The 24,324-nt window shown below is 45.6% G+C and overlaps 4 protein-coding genes across 7 annotated transcripts; 2 read left to right on the plus strand and 2 right to left on the minus strand.

The window, feature by feature from the left end:
* The first annotated feature begins 11 nt into the window (after positions 1–11).
* On the plus strand, positions 12–1,356 carry LOC120451865 (transcription initiation factor TFIID subunit 12). 3 transcript variants are annotated; one of them, XM_039635870.1, is made up of 4 exons: positions 18–140; positions 313–358; positions 540–786; positions 858–1,356. In XM_039635870.1, exons 3-4 carry the CDS (start codon positions 619–621, stop codon positions 1,176–1,178), a joined length of 489 nt encoding a protein of 162 aa, XP_039491804.1. In that variant the 5' UTR covers positions 18–140; positions 313–358; positions 540–618; the 3' UTR covers positions 1,179–1,356. The 3 variants fall into 3 exon arrangements, with proteins under 3 accessions (XP_039491803.1, XP_039491804.1, XP_039491802.1); XM_039635869.1 differs by lacking the exon at positions 313–358 and having other exon boundaries at positions 12–140; XM_039635868.1 differs by having other exon boundaries at positions 313–786.
* Positions 1,357–1,652: 296 nt separating this feature from the next.
* Positions 1,653–4,854, plus strand: LOC120452794 (zinc finger protein 271). Of its 2 annotated transcripts, none has more exons than XM_039637188.2 (5): positions 1,653–1,898; positions 1,960–2,372; positions 2,428–3,334; positions 3,393–3,974; positions 4,039–4,854. In XM_039637188.2, the coding sequence occupies exons 1-5, from the start codon at positions 1,758–1,760 to the stop codon at positions 4,813–4,815; spliced, it is 2,820 nt and encodes a 939-aa protein (XP_039493122.1). In that variant the 5' UTR covers positions 1,653–1,757; the 3' UTR covers positions 4,816–4,854. The 2 variants fall into 2 exon arrangements, with proteins under 2 accessions (XP_039493122.1, XP_039493123.1); XM_039637189.2 differs by having other exon boundaries at positions 1,654–1,889.
* Positions 4,845–5,533, minus strand: LOC120452795 (peptidyl-prolyl cis-trans isomerase FKBP2). The gene is made up of 2 exons (XM_039637190.2): positions 5,347–5,533; positions 4,845–5,283 (listed from the first exon to the last, which is right to left on the minus strand). The coding sequence occupies exons 1-2, from the start codon at positions 5,491–5,493 to the stop codon at positions 5,014–5,016; spliced, it is 417 nt and encodes a 138-aa protein (XP_039493124.1). The 5' UTR covers positions 5,494–5,533; the 3' UTR covers positions 4,845–5,013.
* Positions 5,534–5,810: 277 nt separating this feature from the next.
* On the minus strand, positions 5,811–24,187 carry LOC120451522 (mucin-5AC). The gene is made up of 5 exons (XM_039635290.1): positions 23,693–24,187; positions 8,919–12,778; positions 8,357–8,453; positions 6,662–7,209; positions 5,811–6,562 (listed from the first exon to the last, which is right to left on the minus strand). Exons 2-5 carry the CDS (start codon positions 12,527–12,529, stop codon positions 6,328–6,330), a joined length of 4,491 nt encoding a protein of 1,496 aa, XP_039491224.1. The 5' UTR covers positions 12,530–12,778; positions 23,693–24,187; the 3' UTR covers positions 5,811–6,327.
* Between the last annotated feature and the right edge of the window lie 137 nt (positions 24,188–24,324).

Here is a 24,324-nt window from a genome sequence, read left to right on the forward strand (position 1 = left end):
GGCTTACTAGCGTGGATTTCAGAGTCGCCCGCAACTGGTCCTACTGTTGATTTGGCTGTGGTTGCTCTGCTTATTTTTATTTTGTTTAGTAATTTAGGAAAAACATACTATAAGATCACAGTGTCTATACCGCAGTTATTGTAAGTGTGGCCTGAGCTAAGAGCAACTGCTGAGTAACACTTTAATTATACAAAACACACCAAGCGACGGATTTTTAAGACCGCACGCGTGAAATTGACAACTACTATTCTTTTACTTTCATTTCGCTTGCAATCAAACACCCACACACACACACACATACACCGACTGCAGTTGAGAAAGCAGGACGACACAACAAAAACAACAAAAACTACAACAAGTACAATAACGCTTTTGGCTTTGGTTCTGCACTCTTACCCACTCCCCCCAAAAAACCTTTCTGTACTGTCCTCGCCCACCAACCTGTCCCACTTTCAACCAACCAACCAACCACCCACCCACTTGATTTGACTCTGAAGAAACCCAAAAGCAATGTCGGATCTCTTTACCACTTTTGATAGCAACGGCGTCGCCGAGCACCACCTGCACCACAACCACAACTCCACATCGTCCGCCAGCGGACAGTTCCACGACCCACCCATGGCCTCGCCCTCCCAGCACAGTCCGATGACCAACAACAGCAACTCATCCTCGCAGAACGGCGTTCCGGTTTCCGGTTTGGGCACGGGTACGGGCATGGGCACCCCATCTGGTGGTAGCAAGTCATCCAATCACACATCATCCGCCGCCGGCTCCGAGAACACTCCCGTAAGATGCGTGCCTTATGGCGTGCACACGGAATACGCCTGGTTCTAGTTTAACTTTGTTCCCCATTTCAGATGCTAACCAAGCCGCGTCTCACAGAACTCGTCCGAGAGGTGGATACCACCACACAACTGGACGAGGATGTGGAGGAGCTGCTGCTCCAGATCATCGACGACTTTGTTGAGGACACCGTCAAGTCCACGAGCGCCTTCGCCAAGCACCGAAAGTCCAACAAGATTGAGGTGCGCGACGTACAGCTGCACTTTGAACGGAAGTACAATATGTGGATACCCGGCTTCGGTACGGACGAACTGCGTCCCTACAAGCGGGCTGCCGTCACGGAGGCGCACAAACAGCGCCTGGCACTCATCCGAAAAACGATCAAGAAGTACTAGAGGATTGAAACGAATCTAATCGGGTCGAGGCTCTGTTTTGGTTTGCCGGATTTCGCGTATGCCACCCGTGCACACGCCACAAACTATTTTAAGCTCCAATTTAGAATAAAGAACAAAGTACGCCGTTCTATTGTAGATTTAATGTAATAAAAGTACACTATTGATTTCCATTCAACAATTGGTCGCACTCGGCAGCAAATCTTAAGTCGTGATTTTCAAGGAATCACAGTTACCTACGATCATGTAAAATATTACAGTAATATATTACATATATTACTTGCCTCAATGACTTTGGTTTATTTTTTTCATTACTCCACATTTTCTGCACTTTAATTTAATAATTAATTTATAATGAATTAAATAAACATAGTTATTAATACTTGCCTTCAAAATAAATAGAGATATCTGCTGAACGCATACACTTAATTTCTATACTTGTTAACAAGTTGGTATTTTTATAAGGGCCAACGGTATTTTCCCTCCCTCGCGTTACGGTCATACCATCAATAATGTTGATTTTCTGATTGTTGATTTTAAAATTAAGAAAAGCTTTCGATTGGCCAAACAAATTTGTTCGCCATGAAGCTGCCGGTGATTTGTCGCACTTGCGACTCCACGGACACCGACAACCTTCTGAAGCTGGCCACGCCCTCGAAAAAGTATCCGGACAAGTTGCTTTCGGAGATTTTGTGCGAGCTAACCGAAATCAATGTAAACAAAGTTCGGAAAAGTAGTAAAATCAACAACAATTTCAAACTAAAATCAAACATTTTCCTTGCAGCTGGATGCGACTGGCAGTCAGAAACTTCCGCAATGCTTGTGCAGCGGATGCACCAAGAAATTAATGGGCGCCTATTGCTATGTGAAGCAGGCGCTGGCCGCCAACGAACTTCTAATGAAGCATCTAAAGAACGGAGGTGCTCCATCGTCAACCGACTGCCTGCAGGAGGCGCCCATGGAGCTGTGTGCCGAGCAGCATGTGGAAGTGAAGCTGGAGACCGAGGATGAGGACTGTGGCGAAAACGATGTCACCATCACTTGCTCCGAGCTACCGGAACCGGACGAAATGGATATGGAGAGCAAAAAGTCCGTGGACCCTCTGACCATGATTGAGACTGTGAAACTGGAAATGGAGCCAAGGAGCGTTGAGAAACCAGCGGAAGACGATCAGTCATCGGACTTTGAAGATGAAGAGTGGGTGACAATTTATAGGTTCTAAGTGCTTTATTCTAACCACCAAACTTTGCAGCTCCCTAGATAATTTGCCGCTGTATAATCGCATTCAAAAGTGGAAAACAGGAAGGAAGACTGTATATAAATGTCAGGATTGCCCGAGGAGTTTTAAACGATTCGACTTTCTAAAACGCCATGAAATGCGCGTTCATAAGCCAGAAGCTCGATTGTACGCCTGTTCACTTTGCATTCGCAAGTTCAGCCGCAGCGAAGCCCTCGAAGCGCACCTGAAAGTTCACCGGAATTCAAAACGATCGGCGAACATTAGCGAGCACAAGAAGGCAAAGGCCGTGGATGTGAATCTCTGCAAACCGCATGGGTACAAGCTTATTGAGTGCATGATTTGCCAGAGCCAATACAACAAGATTGCTGATCTACGACGACATTTGGAGGAGCACCCCGATATTAACAGTCTATGTGGTCGACCAAATATGGAGTCCCATGAGCTGGCGGAGCTGTTTTATCCCGATTCCAAGGACCTCAGTGAGGAGCAGGTAATCAACTTGATTCGCAAGGACCTGGCGGCAGGTATCTATCAGCGTTTCTATTCGATAACGAATCAAAGTGGCTACGAAATGGATCTGGACAGCTCGGAGACAGACAGCGATCTGGACGGGGATCCTGATGACCAGCAAAAGAGGCGAAAAAAGTCGCGCAAAGCCACCTACAGCTGCGAACTGTGCCAGCAAAAGTTCCCGCGAAAATATCAGCTTTATGACCACCAGCGACAGAGCCACAGTTGGTCAGACGCCCCTCATGTTTGCGGGCGATGTGATGGACGTTTTGTTAGTCTGCAGCTGCTGCGGCACCACAACGAGTCGCAGTGTAGGAATGCACAAAAACGATTTCTCTGTCACAAATGCCCGCTGCGCTTCCGCTGGAAACACAACCTGAAAACACACTTCCGCGAACACAGGATAATAGTAAGTTGCGCTTGGAATTGATAAAAACGCAGAAACATTACATTTATGAATTTTACAGAATCAAACCTTTGAATGTTCCGAGTGCAAACGTGTCTTTGACAAAAAGAAATCCCTCACCGTTCACCTGCTTAGCGTACATGCGGAGGAATCAAAGCTGATTCCCTGCCAGTGGTGCAGTCGCAAATTCTATCGGCACGACTACTTGGTCAAGCACCTGAAGCGCCACGGTTTGAAAGAGCAGGACATTCCCTTGGCAGAAACATTGATTGCTGCCACCTCTCGGCCAAACGGTGCAAAGCGCATTACCTGCCGCATGTGCAATCTGCATTTCGAGCGTATTGTTGATCTGCGCGCCCATATCCAGTTGGAGCTCAAGCTATCCCTGTCGCTACACCAGAGCTACGACTCTCCGCACAATTACTCGATAACAAACGAATCTGGCTTTGAACTGCAGCTCGAGGATTCGGAAACCGAGGACGAGATGCAGCCCGGTGCTGGCAGTCGACCCGTCTATATGTGCGAGCTGTGCAGCGTGCAGTGCAAGCGGAAGTTCGAAATGATCCAGCATCAACGGACGATGCATCGCTTTGACAAAATGCCACACGAATGCGACGACTGCATCTTTAAATGTGTCTCCAAGGTGAGGTTCTAAATGTGTATTATATTTCTATTCTATTCATTTGTAAATTTCGTTATTGCTTCAGAGCATTATGGACCATCACCGGCAAGGCCAGTGTAGTAGTACAGAAAAGAAGCATCCATGCGGCAAGTGCTCCTACAAGTTCATGTGGCCAGAGAACTTAGAGCAGCATGTTCTTCTGCAACACAGCAAGTCTTCCGTTGGCAATCCAGCTGGCGTCAGACGCACGCCAGGTACCGGTGAACTGGAAAAGGATGCCACTGAGGACGGAGTGCCGCTGCTACAGTGTCCGCACTGCGATCGCACATACCAGATGAAGTCTCGCCTGAACAACCACATTCGCGATGTGCACATTAACGGCGACCGCAAGCGCAAGGAGGCTATCAAGCGCTTCCTCTGCTCCCTGTGCGGAATGGAGACGAGATCAGCTGCCGCCCTTGTCACACATATGCGACGCCACACTGGCGAGAAGCCCTTTAAGTGCGATCTGTGCGAGATGGCCTTTCCCCGCCACTCAGAGCTGGCCTCGCACCGCCGGATGCACACCGGCGAGAAGCCATTCCACTGCACCGTCTGCGGCAAGGACTTTGCACGCTCAGATAAGCTTAAGCGCCATATGCTCACGCACAGCGGTTTAAAGCCGCACAAATGCACATACTGCGAGAAGAGCTACCGCCAGGCCAAGGACCTCAAGCTTCATCTCCAGCAGCACACCGGAGAATGTCCTTTTGTGTGCGGCACCTGTGGCGAGCGCTTCATCCAGAGCAGCACGCTGGAGAAGCATCGGTTGATGCGGCGTCACTTCGACGAGGTGGAGACGTGGCTGAGGCGCCAAAAGTAAGGGACTCTTGCAATAAATACAATTTGGTCTAGTATAAAAGGAATGGCATTACTATTTATTGGTCGTGGCGTGGAACCGTTTCAAAAACAAAATATAACAATTAAGGGATTGCTTTTAATGGTAAATTATTTGAGCATTAAATGTTTATGACTCTAGTTGAAAGTAAACTTTGGGTGTAGCATGATGGCCCTATTTGTTTTACAGCTCTTCAGATCCAGAGCGCGGTTCGATTTTCATCAGCTCCGTATCGAAGACGAGTACCGCATTCGGGGGAATCTTTCCGCCACCTGCTCCACTTGCTCCGTATCCCAGTTCTGGCGGAATCGTCAGCTTGCGCTGCTCACCCTCACACATGCCAAGGATTCCCTGATCCCAGCCCTTGATCACCTGACGCGCTCCCAGGGTAAAGGAGAAGGGCGTGCCGCGGGAGTAGCTGCTATCGAACTCGGTTCCATCCTGCAGTGCTCCCTAGAGTGTTTCCAAATTCGGGGTTAGGTCGGCTAGAGATCTTCCTTATCTGATTTCGCTTACTCGGTAGTGCACGTGGACGAGATCGCCGCCCTTGGCCTTCCTGGTGCAGTTCTCCACCCGCTTTTTAATGCCGATCTTCACCTTTGGGTCGCTGGCAGCGGTGGCGGCCACAAAAGCGCAGATTAACAAAATATAAGTTAACTTCATCTTATCGTTCGCCAGTATCAAAAAACACTAAGGGTACAGTGTGACCAAAGCGCTACAATAATGTTAGTTGTTCCCACTGCACACATACAACTAAGTTAATTTACCATTAGAAATTATTTCCTACGAAGTTCAGATTTTAAAACGTGTTTTCTTTAACTTTTTAAAAAATGATTAACAAAAAGTATTCTTATGCTAATAAGAGTAAGAGCTGAAGTCCAACTTCAGTTTATTGTTATGAATTTAAACGCCCCGCAGATAAGGTCTCACTAAAACGCACGGGCGTTCGAAAGCCCGCCAAATTTCAAACTTCAAAAACCTCTGCTGAACATATTTTTCTTGTAATTTACAATAATATGAGTACAGTACAGCTCGATGTAGACTTAAAATAACTTACGTACATTAAAGCTCGTTTAAAATAGATAAACACATTGTTTTGATTACATATTTGACTTTCTTAAAACAAGGAGAGCTCCAAATAATTATCATTTGCTCCGGATTATATGGCCCCGGAACTCGGGACAGTGCAAAAAACAAAAATTGACATTATAAATATGCAACAGATTATCAGGAGATATACGAATGTACGATTATATCACAATAATAAAGGAATACATACATTTTAAATGATATTTAAAGCCCGACATACAATGACGCTTAAATAGGTGCCAACATTCAAGCATACTAATAATACTAATTTACACTAATATTTCGTATAAAACATAGCTACTATTATTACAGGGGGTCCCATGGATCAGTGCTGGAAAGGCGAACTCAATCGAAAATTCGGTTTCCACTCGATGGGGTCTGCCGCCAAAGCCATCCGCCCCTTGGCCTTCAGTTGTCGTTGGACAGATTTGTGATCTTGGCCGCATACATGCTGGCCACCTTGTAGATAAATTCATACTGCTCCTTGGTCTGCACGGCGCTGGCACGTCCCCGTCGCACGTAGTAAACCAGTTGGGGGATGTCCACGGACCGCTTCGGCGTTTCCAGACTGCGGATGGCCATGTCCGACGCTATAATGGTACCGGTTCGTCCCGTGCCTGGAGAACAGTGAACGGTTAGCGGTCTACATGGGGGAGAGACGGAGAGACACGAAACATTAATAAAGCCATGCAACACACAAACGCTTTGATATGATTAACAGATATGGAATATGTCAACATACCCCTGCTGACTTCTCGTGGCGCTTCGACTTGAAATGTTGCCATTAATCTCGTGGCTGGACGTGCTGCCCGCCTCGGCTTTGCTGCCGTCCGCATCCATTGACGTCTCCAGGGTGGCGGACTTCTCGCGCAGCTCGTTGGCCTGCTCCAGGCAGTAGGACTTCAGCGAGGAGCGCGCCTCCAGCAGCATGGCGATGATGGGCGCCTCCTCGGCCGGAACACCCGCCTCCGGCCATTTGTACCAGTAGTGGGTGAGCTCACGGCTCTCCTCGCCATCCACGCGCTTTAGTACCAAGGTGGAAATGGCATAGCGATCCTTGACCTCGCGATGCTTGAGGGTCACCTGGTAATCGCCATAGCTGCTGTGGTTGTCCAGAGTCGCCGACGGTGGCAGGTACTCGGCGCACCGCTCAATGCCATTCTCACTGAGATCCGTCGCCTGGACGATCACCCGCGACTGCTGCTCCCAGATCATGCGCCAGAAATCGCTGGTCGTGCTCTCCAGCGGCGCCTGGCAGGCTATGTAGTAGTTGGGCGCATCTCGGGGGCCCTGAAGTGATCGAAAAATGTATCAGATGTCTTCTAACTTGATGAAGTTGTGTTCCATTTGATGGTATAGTAGTGTTATTTGAATTGGAAACTAACTAGCGCAAAGACGCCAGTGTGAGTTATGACATAACCATAACCATCAATTAAAACCTATGGCGGCTTAACTCTGCCTCTGCCCACACAACGACTGGCTGACTCTCAGATAAACGACCATAAAATCGCACAACAGACCTCTGCTGCTGAAATCTAGACATGCTCATGCTATCGTCAGGTGCAATGCCGATGAGCTCTCGATGTGATTCGCTCCAATGCGCTGCAATGCATCGTCCACGTCACGCTTGAATGCAGTTGTTTAAAGTGCGTTTGGTTAAACAACTGAAACATCCCATGGATGGAGTCGTTGGACACACGTCCTGCTCCATACACAGCACTGTTTAATTATTTGAATAATCTACTACTATAATTACCTCTAAGAACACGAAAAGAAGCCATTAACTCATTTAAAGCTTTGAGAATTTACACAACAAAATGGTTATGGTAATTAGTTAAGAAAATTGTCTGGAATTGTATAAAACATTTTTGCTTTCCCTTATCCATATCAAATCAATGCTTGTGTATGCAAACAAGTTGTTTGTTTTCTAAGTGATTTCTTGTAGCTCAGCGCATGGAGGCGTAGCATGATGTAAGGGCATTCACACTTCGTTGATCTTGGCTGGCACTTTCCCTTGGCGCAGCTATTACCAGCATTACTTGCTGCTTTTCGCAGAGGCCCATTTGGCTTGCACGGATCTAGGCAACAAAGACGATGAGCCCAATTCACAGTCACGGCCAGCAGAGGAACAGAGGAGCTGAGGAGCAGCTACATAGCAGGTGAGTCTCATCGGGCGTGTAATTATTCGGGCGCCATGTTTAATGGCCCTCGAGGGGCCCGAAGATTCCAGTTAGAGCAGGGCGTCATGCAACGCCACATATGTTTGCAATGTTCGCTGGAAGATGCCAAACGCGGCACTATGAGCAACTACCTCCACATATCAACCCACCAACCAACCACTACACATGTGTGTGAGAAAGCGGCTAGTCGATTGTTTGTCTAGCTGCGGATGAGCCGATCCGCCGCCCACTTGGGAGGCACTGCCTCGGTTACTTACCCGCACATAATTGGCATTAATGTATTCCGTTTTGTCATCGTCGCCTTGCCGCTGGAGCACCACCCGCGTCTCAGGAAGCGGAATCACGTTGGCGTAGCTGCGGTTCGCAGTTCCAGTTCGAGGTCGAGGCGTTGAATCATCATCGTCGCAGCAACGGGTTGTTATTGGTTTGGACGGGACGGGAAAATAAAAAGCAGGAAGAGATGTGCCAGAGATCAGTATTGTAATTGATTCGACAATTCGATGTGAACTCGTGCCGCGAAAGTGAACCCTTAATTACAGTGAGCACCGCTTAGGCAAAAACAATACACATTTCTGAATAAATTAACTTGGCATAAAGTTTCTCCCAACGCCAGCCACATTTAATTATCTACCATTGAACTAGGCCTAATCTTATCGTATCACAAAAGTGTTATCAAATCATCCAGATTACACAAGTGTGACCCAGCCCTTTAATGATATGTGTATTTGGCAAGCCCATTATGTTATGAGAACAATCAATATTTTCCACACACATTATTCGGTTCACTTTCCTAGCAACTGTTTTCAAAGTTTTACTCACCGGTTCTTGTCCTCACAACCAGGAGGCACTTCGTCCGCTCTGGCGATGATCTGCGGCACGTCGCGGAACTCCTCGAAGACGTCGGAGCGTCGCTCCGCAAAGCGTGCCAACTCACTGGCGGTCAGGAGGTTGTGCCGCAGCGAGGGATCATCGAAGGCGGCGTTGCCATAGGTCCGCTTGGAGGCACGCACGTCGCGACCCTTGCGCCGCACACTGCCCAGCACCGAAACGTTGTCCAGGGAGTAGGCATCCAAGCTCACGGGACGACATCTTTGGCCATAGGACGTCTGCTTCTGGCGCTTGCGCATCAGGTAGAGGAAGGCCACCAGCAGGATGAGGGCCACAACACCAATCACGCTGACCGTGATGGCTATGATCACATTCACGTCCGTTCCATTGCCCTGGGCATTGGTCTGCATGTGGTCCAGTTCGTTGGGATACGGGGCCATGTATGTGGGTGGCAGTTGACTCGGCGACGTGTCCGGCAGCATGGTGGTGCTGCTGCTGGTGGTGCTGCTGGTGCTGCTGCTGCTGGTGGTGCTGGCCACCGTGGAGGACTCGAAGTATACCCGCGTGGGTGGTGCAGGTGTTGTGGCTGGCGTTGTGGTGCTGCTGGTGGTGCTGTCGTCCAGCAGACTTATCTCCACCGGCTGCATTGTTGTCGTGGTTGAGGGCGTCTCCGTTGTGCTTGTTGTTGTACTGCTGGTAGTTGTTGTAGTACTCGTTGTTGTCGTTGTCGTTGTCACCGCCATCGTTGTCTTGGCTAACTGCTGCTCTGTGTCCTGCGCATCAACCACCTGTTGTCCCTCATGATGTTGACCCTCCCTCTCGATTTCCCGTTGGCCACCTGTTGCTGCCGCCGCTGTGCTCTCATCCGTTGCAACAGCAACAGTGGCAGTTGCTGCTGATGGCGTCGTCGTTTCGGGAGACGCCTCGCCGATGTTGTTGGTCTCCAGCGAGGACTCGTGCTCCTTGCTCAGCTTGCTCACGTCACTAAGCAGACTGGTGGCTGTTGTGGGGTTTCTTTCCACTGTTGCTGTTGCTGTTGCCAATGCGCCGAAGTCGCTCTCTGTTATGGCCACACTGTTATTGACCGCGTTATCGGTTTTCTCAGCTGTTCTTAGCTCATTCGTATTGCCGTAGTCGCGCGTCTTCACTGTCACTGCCTCCAAGTTCACTTCATTGCTAATTTGCGCAATTTCCGTTTGCGTGGGTGTTGCTACACTTGTCGCCGCTGTACTTGTACCCGCGATCGCACCGCTCCGCGTACTACTGGTAACGATGATTTCTGGCCGAATCGAAGTGCTCACCTCGCCAGCCACTCGCACACTAACCGTCGTCGTCGCTGTTGGCTCCACGTCTGCCGTTGTCGTTGTCGTTGTTGTTGCCCGCTCGCTCTCTGGAAATTTGGTTGTGGCAACGATGACGTCGTTACTGTTATCGTCATAGCCGTCGCTGTTGTTGCTGCTGTTGCTGTTGTTGCTGTTGCTGCTGTTGTTGCTGCTGTGGCTGCTGTTGCTGTTGTTGCTGCTGTTGCTGTTGTTGCTGCTGTTACTGCTGTTGCTGTTGTTGCTGCTGTTGCTGTTGCTGCTGCTGTTGCTGATGTTACTGATTTCAGTCGCTTTTGTGGCCATTTCGGTTGTGCTGGGGATGGCTGCCACACTCGATGTTGCAGCTGTTGTAGCCTTAAATGTTGCTGATGCATCTGCTGCTGTTGCTGCCTCTGAGACAACTAGAGTGGCTGCAGTTGTTGTTGATGTTGCTGCTTCCTCCGTGACTCCACTTGGTGTTGCAGCTGTTGTGGCCAGTGATGTTGCTACTTCCATGTCTGGCTCAGCGGTTACATGCTCCACAGATATTGGCCTTTCAGTGGTAGTAGTTGTGCTTGTCATCGCTGATAACGTCTGATCTATTGAATTTGCCTTAGACATTTCACCTGACTCTGCTGCGGATGCTGTAACATTTGTTGAATCAACCCCCGCTGTTACGGCAGATGTTGCAAGTTGCTCGGTTAATGTAACCGATGTTGCAGTCTCTGTTGCAGCCTCTGTTGTCGCCTCTGTTGCAGCCTCTGTTGCCGCTTCTGTTTCCCTTTGAGCCTCTGTAATCGCCTCTGTTAACTTGGCATTGGCAACATCGGCCATCTGTTTCACCATTGGAACCTCCAGTTGTTGCGTTGTAGTCGTCATATTCAGGTCCATGGAGCCAGGATCAGGTGTTGAAGGCATTGTCCTTGCTGTTGTGACATTATCCTGTTCCAATCCCACTGTAAAGTCACCTTTGTGGTGGCCTTTCTCTGCCAAAGCTTCGGTGGTAGCCTGGGTGGCGCCCTCGGTGGCATCCAGAGTGGTTCGGACCACAAATTCAGTGCGATTCTCGGGCGTCGAGGGCAACATGGCAATGTTCAACCAGTCCAGGAGATTCTTCTCCTTGTGCAGCTCCGATTTATTGAGCGGCATGTCTATATCATTCGCCAGATCAGTGTGCTTGAGGAGTGGCACGATCGTTGTGGTAGTTAGCGATGCCTTGGGCACCGCCTTCATTGCAGCCAGACTCCAAACCTCAGCCGTGTTGGGCAGTGTAAGTTGCTGGGCATTCGTGGAGTTTTCACTTATAAACTTGGCTCGCTTCTCCGGCAACTGGCGCACCTCTGACTTTGAGGTGGACTCCTCGATGACATTCTCATTGGAGGCGAACACAACTGGCGTGGTTGGCGAGGGCGTCGACGTTGAAGTGGTGCTGACTGGTGTGGAAGTCATGGGTAGTGGCCTCAATTTCATGGGTGTAACTGCAGGAGGGGATCGGTTTGATTCTTCAGTGGTGGATGAATACTGCATGGATCGGCCATGATCGGAAGAACGAGTGGTTGTGGTGTTGACCCCTCGCTCTGTGGTGTTTGGTACTTCAATAGAGACTGCTTTTAAAGGTAAGGTGGAATTATCGAATGCCACAGATTCTGCGACCTCATCCTTCTTCTCAGTTTGAGCCTCTCTTAAAGGAGGCTTCGTTAAGACCACATCTTTTTGAGGGCCTTTCTCGGTTAACAAAATATGTTCAGTGGTTGTGTTTAAGACCTCTTTCAAAAGAGTTTCTTCTTTTAAAGGAGCTTCGGTAGACTCCTTAGCTGTCGCCTTGGTTGGGTCTTGATCCAACTGAGACGTGGTTGTGATGCTTGACTCTTCTTTAACCATATCTGTATCCGTATCCACTAGAGCTGCCTTCAACTGAGGTTCCGTGGTTGTAGACTCCTTCAGCTTGAGTTGCTCTTCAGCTATTATTCTATCGCTGGTGGTGCTGGTCTCATCTGCCGTCGTTTCCTTAACTTTGAGATTCTCTTTCAGACTAGCAGTTTGAGTTTCAGTTTGATTCACAATTGATGCGCTTCCTTCATCTCCAATATGGGTTTGTGAGCTAGATTCTCCCTTCATTTCAACCGGTTCCCTGGCACTCCCACTTTCCCTGGGCGCCTTAACCATGTCAGGGTCATTGGAAGTGGAAGCCACCGGCTGCTCCAAGCCGGCGGTTTCTCTTTTCGCAATGAAACGTGCCTGCGTTACCATTACGGCCAGGGCGAGCATTAAGCCACCTCTGAGCCACCCAGCCACACGCATCGTGTGTCGCTGCCTCTCGTTCTACGGCGGTGTGTCTGTCTCTTTCTGCTCGTGCACCGCTGTGGGTCAAGTCGATTCCACGTTCGACTGGGCCTCAAAATCGCTTGTTTTTATTTCCACCTTTGAGTCTGAGTTATTGGGTTTCTGTTTTCGCTGGTTTTCTCATTTTTATTTTTAGCAATTTGCAGCAATTTATTCCTATTCTTACATATTTCAGCTCTCCGCTTCCATTTCAACTGGAAAATACGCCTGCAAGAGAAAGGAATGCATACTAATTAGCTATACGAATTTCATGTTAAATGCACTTTGTTTTCTACGAGTACCAATTCCCCCCATAAATGGTCTGCCATTTTTGAATGGCAGTACGCTTAAGTATTCCTTGGAAAGTAAGTGGGAATTTCCCTTTCTATAAGTGGAGCTCTCCACGACTATAATTAATGCGATTAATGACACGTTCCGCATTTCCCGAAATACAATGGCTTGTGACCACAAGTTCAAGGCCGAGTGAGTCGTTTGGGTGAAATAAAAATAGCTCATTTGCTCGTAATAAATAGTAAATAAAATGTAAATAATATCCAGAATAACACCAGAACTTATGTGCTAAGAAAACTATTACTTCGGACTATATGATGGTTTATGATACTGAACTTTGAATGTTAAATAATGTCAAGGAATCCAGAAGGGTTCATCGCACCGAGTGGCCAAAAATAGTTCACATCAAAGTGTTTACCATATCCAACTCCATCTCCATCTGCGCCCACAACTATTGCTCCAACTTTGAGTTGCTTGCCATTCATATAAGCCAAATCGATGTCATGGAACGAAGTGCATAAGGTTCATTCAACCACGGCCTCCATGGTCTCCTCGGCGAACCCATCCAAAAGTTGCTCTGGGAGTTGAAGTTGACTCGAGTCGAACTGCAAACAGAGCCACCCAATAATAACCATACGAAACTATTTTGGTGGAGGGCGCGAGTTTAGCGACTTCATTTGCCATGGTTATCGCCGCGTTGTTATCTGCCGATCCAAGCGATGTCATGTCAATAGTGCATGCAAGCGGCGCTTGGAAAAGAGGTGGAAAATCCCCTGCCGCGCTTTTCCAGTCACCTGGGCCACACAAGCCTACCCCCATGTCAGCAATTAGCCCTGAAAGCCCCACCACCACTTCGGTGGTGCCTCGTCATTAATGACGTTAGCCCTATGGTGGTGCGACATTCAGGCGTGGCGCCACCCCTTCTGCATGTCTCGTTCAGAATCAGAGTGTTAATATCTCAAAGAGTGCTACTTTCTTGCAAAAGTGCTGGAAATTTCACACAATAGTAGCACTTCCATTCAGCTGGCTTTTTGCCATGCGACCGCTGACTAATGCCGCTAAATACCTGTATATATATTTATGCACCTGTGTGCCCGCAGATAAGATTCGCTTCAGCCAGACAGGGACGACAAAATCACAGCGAGGTATTTTGTAATTTTATTTTTATTTTTGAATGTCAACTCCGGTGCTGCTGATAAGCCAGCAGCGGCAAAGGTAAACAATTATCGGTAATGTTGTTGTCACTGGAGGCCAGCAGTGGGTTTTAAAAGGGCATTAAATTACCAATGGTTGGAGCTATGATTTATTGACTCTGGAAATATTGCAAGGCCATTAACATTATGCTCCTAATACTGATGATTGTTTGATGAAAAGAACGAAAAGAACTGGCTATTGGGTTTTTGTTTAATATAATTTTTTAGCGCATGAAAATCCGAAGCTTTCATGAAGATCAATAAAGAGAGCCATTTGCAGTTTTTGTTTGATATTTTCTAATATTTTTTATTGTGTGTCTTACTGTTTTTTATGCATATATTTTAGATTCATATAAATGAAATTCAAATAATGAGATATTTTTCCAGCGAAAGTATTTTGTTTCACGCCCGAGAGTATGCAGTGATTTTTATTCAAACTTGGTAGTACCAAAACAAGGCGCAAAATGCATAATGGCGCCACCACCTACGATCAAGCTACAGCAATGAATACTCTCGATATTTAGCAACTCGGATGTATCAATTGCCGAGAAGCGACCAGAGATAGAACAACCCACTGATACAGTGAACCACAGCCGGGGGCAAGGGAGTGCCAGGAAGGCAGTGCCCGCAACCTGAACCCACCACTTAACCCAAATGAAAGCAAAGTGCCCGCGGGCGCTGGGTCTTGGTCTTGGTCTCCGCTGGAAACGTGACTCGATTGGGGGAATCAAGTGCATCGTGGCATTGGCAGTGAACCGATGGCACAGGGAACTGGGGAGCTGGTGCATGTTCGAGTTGTAAACAGAAGTTAGCATTAGAGAGTCGAAGTCGAAGTAGACTCATTTCCGCTTCAGCAGCACGCACTCAGGATGAACGAATGGCTCAGAATTCTCCAACTTGGGATCGCCCGTCATCCAACTGCAACTTCGACTGCAACTACTGAAAATCCAGCGATAACGATCGGATCGAGGATGATCGCAAGAGAATGCTAAACCAGTTTTTGCGGCCCAATAAAGCCGCTTCGATTTCGATTTGCAATTATGATTTCACTTGCATTGCGATCACGATGGATGTGGATGTTGATGTGGATGTGGAGAATGGCTGGCGATCGCCTAGTATCTTAATGATCTCGGCACTTGTGGTTGTAGTTGTAGTTGTTATGGTGGCCTGTGATAATGACAGCCAACTGGGTAGTCATGGCTTGATCTGCACTGGTGATTGATGGGCAGTAGCTTGGAGCGATCAAACTTAGAGAAGAGATTATTGGGAATTTTCCCAAGCAAGCTTCAGTCAAAATAAGCTTAGTCGAAATTATGATTAAACTGGTAACGATTATATGAGCGAAAGGCGATTATTGACATTTGGAGGGAGATGAGCAGCATTTAAAGCAAATGTAGATGGACGAGATTCACATACAAAAGACCAAAGAGATGCTTAGAACAGAAAAGTTGGGAAATGTAGGTGTATGACGGAAGACAATGAGCTGAAGATCAGCTATTCAGACTATTCAAATTGATGAGCTTCGTGGAATTAGCCTTATTTAGCTTGGAATTACCAACATAATCCACAGCCACATCTATCTTAACCCAAATGACGGACTACGCACGCAGACTCCCGGCTCCAAATAGAATTCCAAAGAATGCCAACGGTTAGCTGGGATCACTTGGGAGGCAGATAGAGCTGCGTTCTAGCCATTTCTGCGAAGTTCGTTGAGGATGGCGATGAAGATGGAGATGGAGATGTTATCAATAATGAATTGCGAGCGCGGCTTGTGCCGCTCCAAAATCAGCGAAGTGTGGTGGAGAATGCGAGGCGTCGCACGCTCAAACGATAACTGTGGCATTAGTGCCACATATCTATATATATGTACATACGTATAGTTTGTATTTGGGACTTCTTTTGTTTCTGATTCGGATTTCGGATTTACCGCTGCTTTATAGACTGTTTGTGTAACTGTTGAGAGAGGCATTAGAAGCATCCACGGAAGTATCTCATTCGAATGAGTCAATCATTACTCCCTATTTACGAACTTGCCATGCGTATCATAGCATCATTATGGGAAGCAGACCCCATTCACTCAATCCACTATTCGAAATTTGTATCCATTGAAGCGGCTTGATGATGACTCATTTGCTTGACATTCGCTTATATCATGCTTCATTCCCATATGCATACGCGTTTGTAGACAAATTTCTTTATTTTCGGAGAAAAATCAAAGCTACTCTGCCTCGAGCTGAACTTTCAACGCGATGGAGTTCGTAAAAGAAATCGAAACCCGCTATGAAATCGAACTCAAACTCGAATATCCAAAGCGGTCAACTGCTTTATCTGCTACTACGAATATGTGAGTGTTTTTGGCATACAGCGAGAAAATATTATCAATGCTGAAACATTTTACAAATTTCATGATTTGCTTTTTATTCACATTCTAACACATTTTGTCAATGTCATTCCACGAAAAGATTAAAATGTTTTTTGTATTTCAGTGAGTAAATCTTGAACCAAACTGGCTCATGTGCTAAACTGCAGATAAGAGATTTTCTCGTATTAAGTACTTTCACATGTTTTTAAACTATCTGCATGAATATTATCAGATGATATATACGTTTAATTAACTGAAACAACTTGTGCATGGGTTATTTTGACCTTTTTCGGCTGATATATATCACTTAATATTAGCTTTTTCTCCACGTGCACTAAACGATCGCCTTCATCAGCTTTGACCTTGCTGGCCCTGCCATTGGCGTTTATTGAACCAGCCAGCTGGTGGCAACAACATTTTGGCCTGGCCAAATCGCAAATGAGTTTGGGCATTAATGCTGTGTATATGTTTAGGAAAAATTGCGATCGCTTAATGCTTGAATTTTTAAACACTTTGCCACAATATGCGCTTGATATTTTCTAAATTCCAGATAGCCCAACTTGATCACAGCAGATGTTTTCCATTTGGAATACATAAAAGCCCCATTGATGCGTACTACATGTTCTTCATATTGTTCTAAGAGCTTGGAACTGTAAGGAATGACATATCTTCCATCAAGGTAACCCCTGAAGTCTGGAGAGGTGGTCAAAGCTCTTTAGATGCCCTGATAAGGATATTGGCCACGCAATGTGCAGTTTAAGCCACCGTCAAATTTGGACAACCATTGTCCGCTGGGTCGCCGTTGTGTCTGTGTTGGCTTATCTGTATCTGTATCTGTATCTGTGCAATTACTCTAATGACAGGCGTACTTGGGCTCGGATACACACACATGTATGTCAGCCGCATAATTGCCCCTAATGCAATTGAACAATTAGGCAAGCGCTGCAGCTCAGTCGCAAGCCGCACAACAAATGCAAAATAGACACACGAGTGCGTGCACTTAGAGAAACGAGCTTGAAATCATGTCAATAAATGCCTCAATTCAAGCTATCAAAGTTATTTCCCAACCACTTAATTTCATACAACATTAAGGAACAGTTGTTATGAAGAACTCTTTGTTTGTGGAACTTTTGGGACAGCGATAAGCTGAACTGAACTCAAATTCTAACTAAATGTAAGTATTTAAAAAGAAAGAAGTCTTCGTCATTAGAACGATTTGTGATGAACTGAAATCCGATCCGAAGTTTCTGTTAGTGTTTGATATGCACGAATAGATAGCCATCTAATGCGTCCATATTTCACGTTCCCATTCTAATGTCTCTCCGCCGAACATTTTGGGTCACCAAGCTCGCTATAGAAAACATGCTCCACCTCCCCGCGATTCCCCACCCCCCCTTCATTGTTAGTCGACATTTGTCAACTTAGTGGGTAGCAGCGAATCGCCACAAGTCGCCTTTACCTCGAAACTGACAAATTTGCTTGGCTCGCTTTTAATTTGCTCTCCTTTGTGCAAAGCAATTGCGATGGAGCGATAATGGCTAAGCGGTTTATTAATGTCTCCATTGCCCTAATAAAAAGCCAAAAAAACAGGATTTCGTCATTTCGGTAATGCTGCAATAACTCAGCGCTGGGAAATCCATTTCTGAATTAATGCCCCTCGATCGGTGGCTGCCCTTTTCCACCGCCTGGAACGAACCGATTTTGAATGTCACGAAACCAATCCCCAGTCCAGTTCAAGTCGAACAAATTGTAACTGGCACGAGGGCTACTGTCCAAGCTGGCCAAGCCAAGTGACTGGCCAAAAGCGAGGTAACCACTCTGCAGCTTTGCTGTTGTTTCTTCATGCTGGCCGATCTACGAACGTGGCTGTAACGTGTACTAGATTCGGGGCTTAACCCAGTCATGCCCACGGTCGGGTTACCAAATGATTGATTTAATACTACCCAAATAAATCAAAATACGATGTAGGCGATCTGCGAAACAATGCACAACTAGAGTTGCGAGTATTCTTTTCATATCTGGCTAAAACAATTATATCTGAGCTTAGAGGTAGCAAAACAACTAGTAGTGTATATTGGTACCGTTGGCCCTCAGAGGGTTAACTGCGGCTAGGGAGAGGGACAGCTGAGAGGGGCGGGCAGTTGGAGTTACAGCGCAGCCGCAAAGTGAACCGAATTGAGGTTACCCCACCGACAGATGAGCTAACGTTTCACGCATGCCCCGGGTTTCGGGGTTTGTGTTTGGTCTTTGGCTCTTGGTTTTTTGGTTGTAAGTTGTTGTTGGTTGTTGGTTGTGTATAGTGGGTAGTGGGCCTGGGAATGCACCGTGGACGTGACTCATGTGGGCTCATTCATTGTTACGTAGGAGCTGTCATTTGGGAAGGGGCTCAGAAGGGGATGGATTGGATGTGGCCCAAAACAATGCAGTTGCTGATACTGTTGCTATTGCAGCACAGTTGGCAGATTTTTCGCAAGGCAAGCAGCTATTTGCACCGCCCTGTCACTTTACGGCTCAATGGAAGCTAAACGGCTGAAGAAGCGGCGGAAGAAAGCAAAAGTGGGCGCAGTGGAAGCCGCCAAAGCACTTTTACTTTTCGCCCCATCGCGTATCTCATAGATACTTTTCCAATTTTCCACAGCAGGCAGCGACAAGTTTTCCCCCCAACGAAGTGCTAAACGAGTTTCATTCGTTTGCTAAAGAGTATTAATAGCAGCGAGAAAGAGAGAGAGAGAGAGAGAGAGACGGCTGATGTCGCCGGAGAATCATCCGGTGGGCGTTACCTGGTAGATCCAGATGGGTTATATAACCCTCCGTTCGGAGACTTTCGTTTGGAAGCTACTGAACCCGAGCCAAAAAGTGAGATTTCTCCCACGCTACCCGATACAATTACGAGTTTTTTTTGGCACTTTTTCTTTTGGCTTAATGTTATTACTTTTCACAAATTAGCCAAACACTTTCCCAAACTCTTTGGCACTGCACAGAAAGAAAATACCTCAAACAAAATATAATTATCTAAACAAATAACAAGGCAATTTTATAAAATAACATATGAGTATAATGAGTAGCTCTGCTTTTGTTTGTTCAACCTCAATCGTCACCTAAAAACTTATTAAACACGGGGAATTTTAACTCTTTTTGGGTCAAAGTTTTTTCGGGGTTTCCTCCACTTTGCACGCGAATCTCCCATTGCCAAGCTGCGTGCCATTTGAAGACAGCGTGCAATATTCATTCAAACACCCAGGGTTCAAGGTTTCTGGCGATTATTTATTAGCACCGCTCTGTTAACCAGGAATTCAGACAGGGTTTTTAAGGGGCAGGCCCAAATCGAAGGTCGTTAACGTTTCCCTAAATTCGCCATAGGTGCCATAGGTGCGTAATATACTCCAAGAAATTGATCACTTGCGTCGTTTGTTAGGTGCTAATTGGTGCTGAAGTCGCGTATAATCGAATCCATATAAATTCATTTGCATTTCATAAAACAAAGTACGTAAGCGGACCCCAAACCAACCCTATAGAATCTGTGAAACGGGTTTTTTATTAGCGAGAATTCGTTTAGACAAGAAACCCAAAGGCCAAGTGCTATAAAAACAAGTAATGCTCAGAAAAACCCCAGAAACGTTTCGCTAAATTGCAGCACAAAAAAAAGGTTAAACATTTGTAGTGTTTGGTATGCAAAGTTGTTATAAGATTGGAACCCTATTTGCATGCAAATGCATCTGGGAGATGCTCGAGGCATCCGAATGATGAAATATGGCACTAGTGTTGTGTATCTTTCAGATACGTAAGTAGCGTAAACAAACGGCAAATGCATTGCACTGGCGAGCACATTTTCAGGCCCGAAAGGTAAACAAAAACAAAGGCGGTATTGAGAATGCAGAAGGTGGTGCTGCTGGTGGTGGCATACACTCGAATAAGCGCATAAATAACACACATATGCTCCCATTTGAGGCAACATCTGTGGTTATGTGCAGGAAATGGCAAAAGAAACCCGAAGTCAACTAAATGGCTTTCAAGTCGCATGAAAGGCGAGCAAAACTAGTTCAAAGGCTGCCTTGAGCTACTCTATAAATTGCCAGCATACGAGAATAGTAGTATATCAGTATATGAGCTCATAAGGTGACAGGAACTGGCCACAGAAACGATATGAAAGTTTATTTTATTTATTTCGCTGTAGGTGTGTCTATTCAATAAGAATGTTTAGCAATTGACTATAGTTGCCCAAATGAATGAAAATGTATGAGTCTATTTTTATTCAGCAAGTAGTGAGTGTAACACAAGGTTGACTTCCTGCATGGCTGACCCAAGTGAAGATGTAACTGGCAAATTGCTCTTAATTCAATTAGACTCAATCAGTGCCCAAGTGTTTGGCGATTGTTCACCCGGCAAGTGTCTAGAATTGAATTAATATTACAAAGGCAACAGAACAAGTCTTCATATGTACATATATATCAGTTGTCCAGGAAAAAGGGCACCTGACAAAAATCCATATATTTCCTATAGTCTTGGTTCATTGACATTAAGTCTACCTGTCAACAAAACAATTCAAGTTTTAATTAAATTAAGCCGACTGGAGTCGGAAGAGTGGGTGCAAAGTGAAGAATAATGCCAAGAGTCAAAGACTTTTCAATTGAGTAATTTAATTCGACGCCCACTGTAGGGAATCGGGGCTATAACAGTATATTGCACTTAAGTAATGTAATTTATTTTGTTTGTTGTGGAAAGGCCGATCATTTTCCATTCTCCGATTGCCAGAACACGTTTCCAAGGTAGCTCCAAAAATACAAAAATAAAACCGCACAAATCGAAGCAAAACTGTTGCCCCAAAAGCGAGATAAACGTCGAAACAATGGAAGGCATGGGGCAGAGACCAACACAACCAACAAAACCAACAAAACGAACAAAACCAACAAAGAAACAAAGTCGAACGGAGAAGAAGGCAGTACTAAATGCGAATGCTAAAGACAAAGCTCATAGGTCAGGTCTCTGAGTTGGCAGGGCAAGTTGTTTTGTCTGATTCTCTCTTTATGTTTCTTGAAGAACTTGCGGAAGACGGAAGAGGAGGTGGGATCCGTATGTGTGTTACCTACTGAACTGCACTTTTGCCTTAATGACAGATTTTGAGTCATCAAGGTGTGTAATTACCACTCGACAAGAAGTGGGATGCATCGGGAAAGTGGAGCGAGAACTGCAGCCGATGGTCAGATGAAAGGTGTTTTCCATGAATGCCAACCTCTCAGTTTTCTAGTTACATGGGTTAATCGTCAGAGTTTTTACAAACATTATTTCAATACAGGTCGAAGAAGTCTATAATTAATTTTCATAAAACTGAACTAATGGCACGTATGTATGTATGTACATAAAGCGAATCAGTTCTATAAATAATGTGCTTACATGCCTGAATAAGTCTGCGGATTCCATAAGTTTATTTATGCTCCCACTAGGAAAAATGCTTTCAATTCTTTGGGAATTGTTCACATTTAATATGTAACTTTTGCGCTGTGCATAATTTCATTTCCCATCAATGAAGTGTAGTAGCCATAATCACAGCATCTTGAACAACATATAAGTAATAGAACCACAGGTGATATGGACAGAAAGAGCAGGGTTCAGATCTCATGGGTACGTGCCACAAACTGCACGACGAGAGGATTTCCTCTGGCAATCACAGATCGGAATTCGTTTCGTTTTCTAAGATTTTCATTATCGCACCACCGACGGCCAAGTTATGCACTGGACGCAGAGCCACCTCTGGTTTCTATTCCCAATTGCCAGTCCGCCAAAGTCAAGCAGGCACGTCTCGAATCTGGCTCCGAACGTGACTCACCGGCGATCTCCACTGGCTCTCTTTTGCGTCTCTTTCCGTCTCCTTCTCCATCGAAGACCTCGAGACCTTCGCTATCGGCTCAAGCCTGGCCAATCCAATAGGGCACCGGCAGGAGACCGGTTTCCCCGATTCTTGGCAACCACATTCCATGGAAGGTACACAGAAAAGTAAACTGTGTGTTAACTCTTCATTGCTTCACTATCTATTACATTAAATAACTTCAATATATTTTGTTGTATTTAGTAGTATTTCTCTCTGTGCACTTGCTGCACTGCCCCTCCTTCGTTTCCAAATCACTTATGTTTCGTCATCCTCGTCGAGTCGACTCATTTGGCATTCAAAACGCTTCTTTATTAACCCAGGCCCATTACCCAGCGATTTATGCTGCCCGTTCGCACATGCATAATGCAATCAAAACGACTTTGCCGTCGCATTTGTTCTGTGCCTGCCATTTGCAACTTGCAACTTGCAACTGCAACAAGACGCCAACTGCCATGTGTAGTTGTTGCCTCCGTCGCGGCGTCTTTGGCTAAGTAACCTCTAATTAAATGGCTGTCTGCGGCCTTCGCCGGCCGCTTTCGATTCTCAATGAGATGGGATTGGGATTCCTCTCAAGCGGCTTGAATGGATGGATCGCTTAGTTTTGAGGTCTCGCGTTAACGCACCGCTGGAGTTAGCCGCAGATTTTCAGGTGGCGAATAGATTGAAAACCGAGAATCTTGGGAGTTATGTCATTGACATTGAAACGGGCCAGTAAAAAGTACTGTTTTATTGAAAAGGTGCAGAGACGAACGTGCTAAATGCATTTTTTTGAATTCAGATAATGTTAGTTAATGGAAAATATTGCTATTTCATGTTCAATTTACTTAATGACCGTTTTTAACGTTCAAAATATGATTAAGCCCTGACTTTTACTCAAAATACATTCTAGAGATTGGTTCATTACCAAGAAAGTAGTTAAGTAATGTGCTAAATAAGTGAACAAAATGTTCCACGTTTCGCAGTCCTCAAATATTATGGCACATTACAAATAAATTGCCGTCTTTCCACATGTGTGAAAATTAAGTAAGTGCGCACAAAAACCAAATACGATTATAACAATAGCGTAATTAAATAAAAAACGGCAGCAACTCAGAAGTTGAAAAATAAACTAAACACTAAAACAAGAACAACAACGACAGCAACAACCGAAAATAGCAAAAACAACAAGGCGACGAATGATGTTGAAAGTCGTTTTGCGGGTTTGACCACTGTGCTTTAGCTCTCCACTCTCCAAGTGCACAGGAAAAAATATTTATGATTTTTTTTTTCTATTTTCTACTTTTTCTATTGTTTTGGGAGTTCTATTAAATAAACTCAAAGTTAGCAGTAATGGCGACCCATGATAAGCCCAATTATAATTGCCGACGATCTCTGATTTTTTCTGTGTAGTGAAGCTGAGAGAGAGAGAAAGAAACTCAAGCTAGACTTACCAAAATGTTTATATTTTATATATATGTGTGTTTGTAGACTTCTCGGCAGCTCCAATTGTAAATTGACTATTTCAGCACTTCGCTTGATGGCTTATTGTTGTTGCGAAAACGAACATAAATACACGTATTTAAAATTTCCACCACAGACTTTTCGGTTTTTGTCTTCCGCATTGACAACAATAACAAAAAGCTCACTTTTCTCTTGCACTTTAAGCCATTGAGCGATTTCTATGGCTTGCCATTAATTCACGATTAATTGCATTTTCAATTTCCATATTTCACGCACACACACACAATTTCTCCTTTCGATTTCCTCTTCCCACACGCTTGTTGCTTTTGCTTGCGGTTTCCGTGTACCCTCTCGCTCACTCGGTTTCCGCACAATAGAACAGACAAAATTGTGTTAACAATATTTTTTGTGTGTTTGTTTACTCGAAAAAACGGAACGCGAAAAAAGCGCCAGCATCCCCAGCAGCGCACACGTCCGACTCGTTCGGCGATTTTTTACTTAATAATCTTTTGTTTTCCACTGTGGTGGAGCTCGCTGCGGCTGCGAACCAAGCAGCGGCAGCAGAGAGAGAGAGAGAGAGAGAGAGAGAGTAGTGAAGTGGCACAGTGGGTGATTTAGGCAA

The sequence above is a fragment of the Drosophila santomea genome, chromosome 3R (genome assembly GCF_016746245.2).
Source record: "Drosophila santomea strain STO CAGO 1482 chromosome 3R, Prin_Dsan_1.1, whole genome shotgun sequence".
Classification (NCBI taxonomy): Eukaryota; Metazoa; Arthropoda; class Insecta; order Diptera; family Drosophilidae; genus Drosophila; species Drosophila santomea.

Coding starts and splice junctions, on each gene's coding strand:
- LOC120451865 (XM_039635868.1), top strand. CDS start 511: ATGTCGGATCTCTTTACCACTTTTGATAGCAACGGCGTCGCCGAGCAC. Junction 787..857: donor CCGGCTCCGAGAACACTCCC/GTAAGATGCGTG, acceptor TCCCCATTTCAG/ATGCTAACCAAGCCGCGTCT.
- LOC120452794 (XM_039637188.2), top strand. CDS start 1,758: ATGAAGCTGCCGGTGATTTGTCGCACTTGCGACTCCACGGACACCGAC. Junction 1,899..1,959: donor CCGAAATCAATGTAAACAAA/GTTCGGAAAAGT, acceptor TTTTCCTTGCAG/CTGGATGCGACTGGCAGTCA. Junction 3,335..3,392: donor TCCGCGAACACAGGATAATA/GTAAGTTGCGCT, acceptor TGAATTTTACAG/AATCAAACCTTTGAATGTTC.
- LOC120452795 (XM_039637190.2), bottom strand. CDS start 5,493: ATGAAGTTAACTTATATTTTGTTAATCTGCGCTTTTGTGGCCGCCACC. Junction 5,284..5,346: donor TCGTCCACGTGCACTACCGA/GTAAGCGAAATC, acceptor GAAACACTCTAG/GGAGCACTGCAGGATGGAAC.
- LOC120451522 (XM_039635290.1), bottom strand. CDS start 12,529: ATGCGTGTGGCTGGGTGGCTCAGAGGTGGCTTAATGCTCGCCCTGGCC. Junction 8,454..8,918: donor GGTTGTGAGGACAAGAACCG/GTGAGTAAAACT, acceptor TGCGAACCGCAG/CTACGCCAACGTGATTCCGC. Junction 6,563..6,661: donor GCCACGAGAAGTCAGCAGGG/GTATGTTGACAT, acceptor TCCCCCATGTAG/ACCGCTAACCGTTCACTGTT.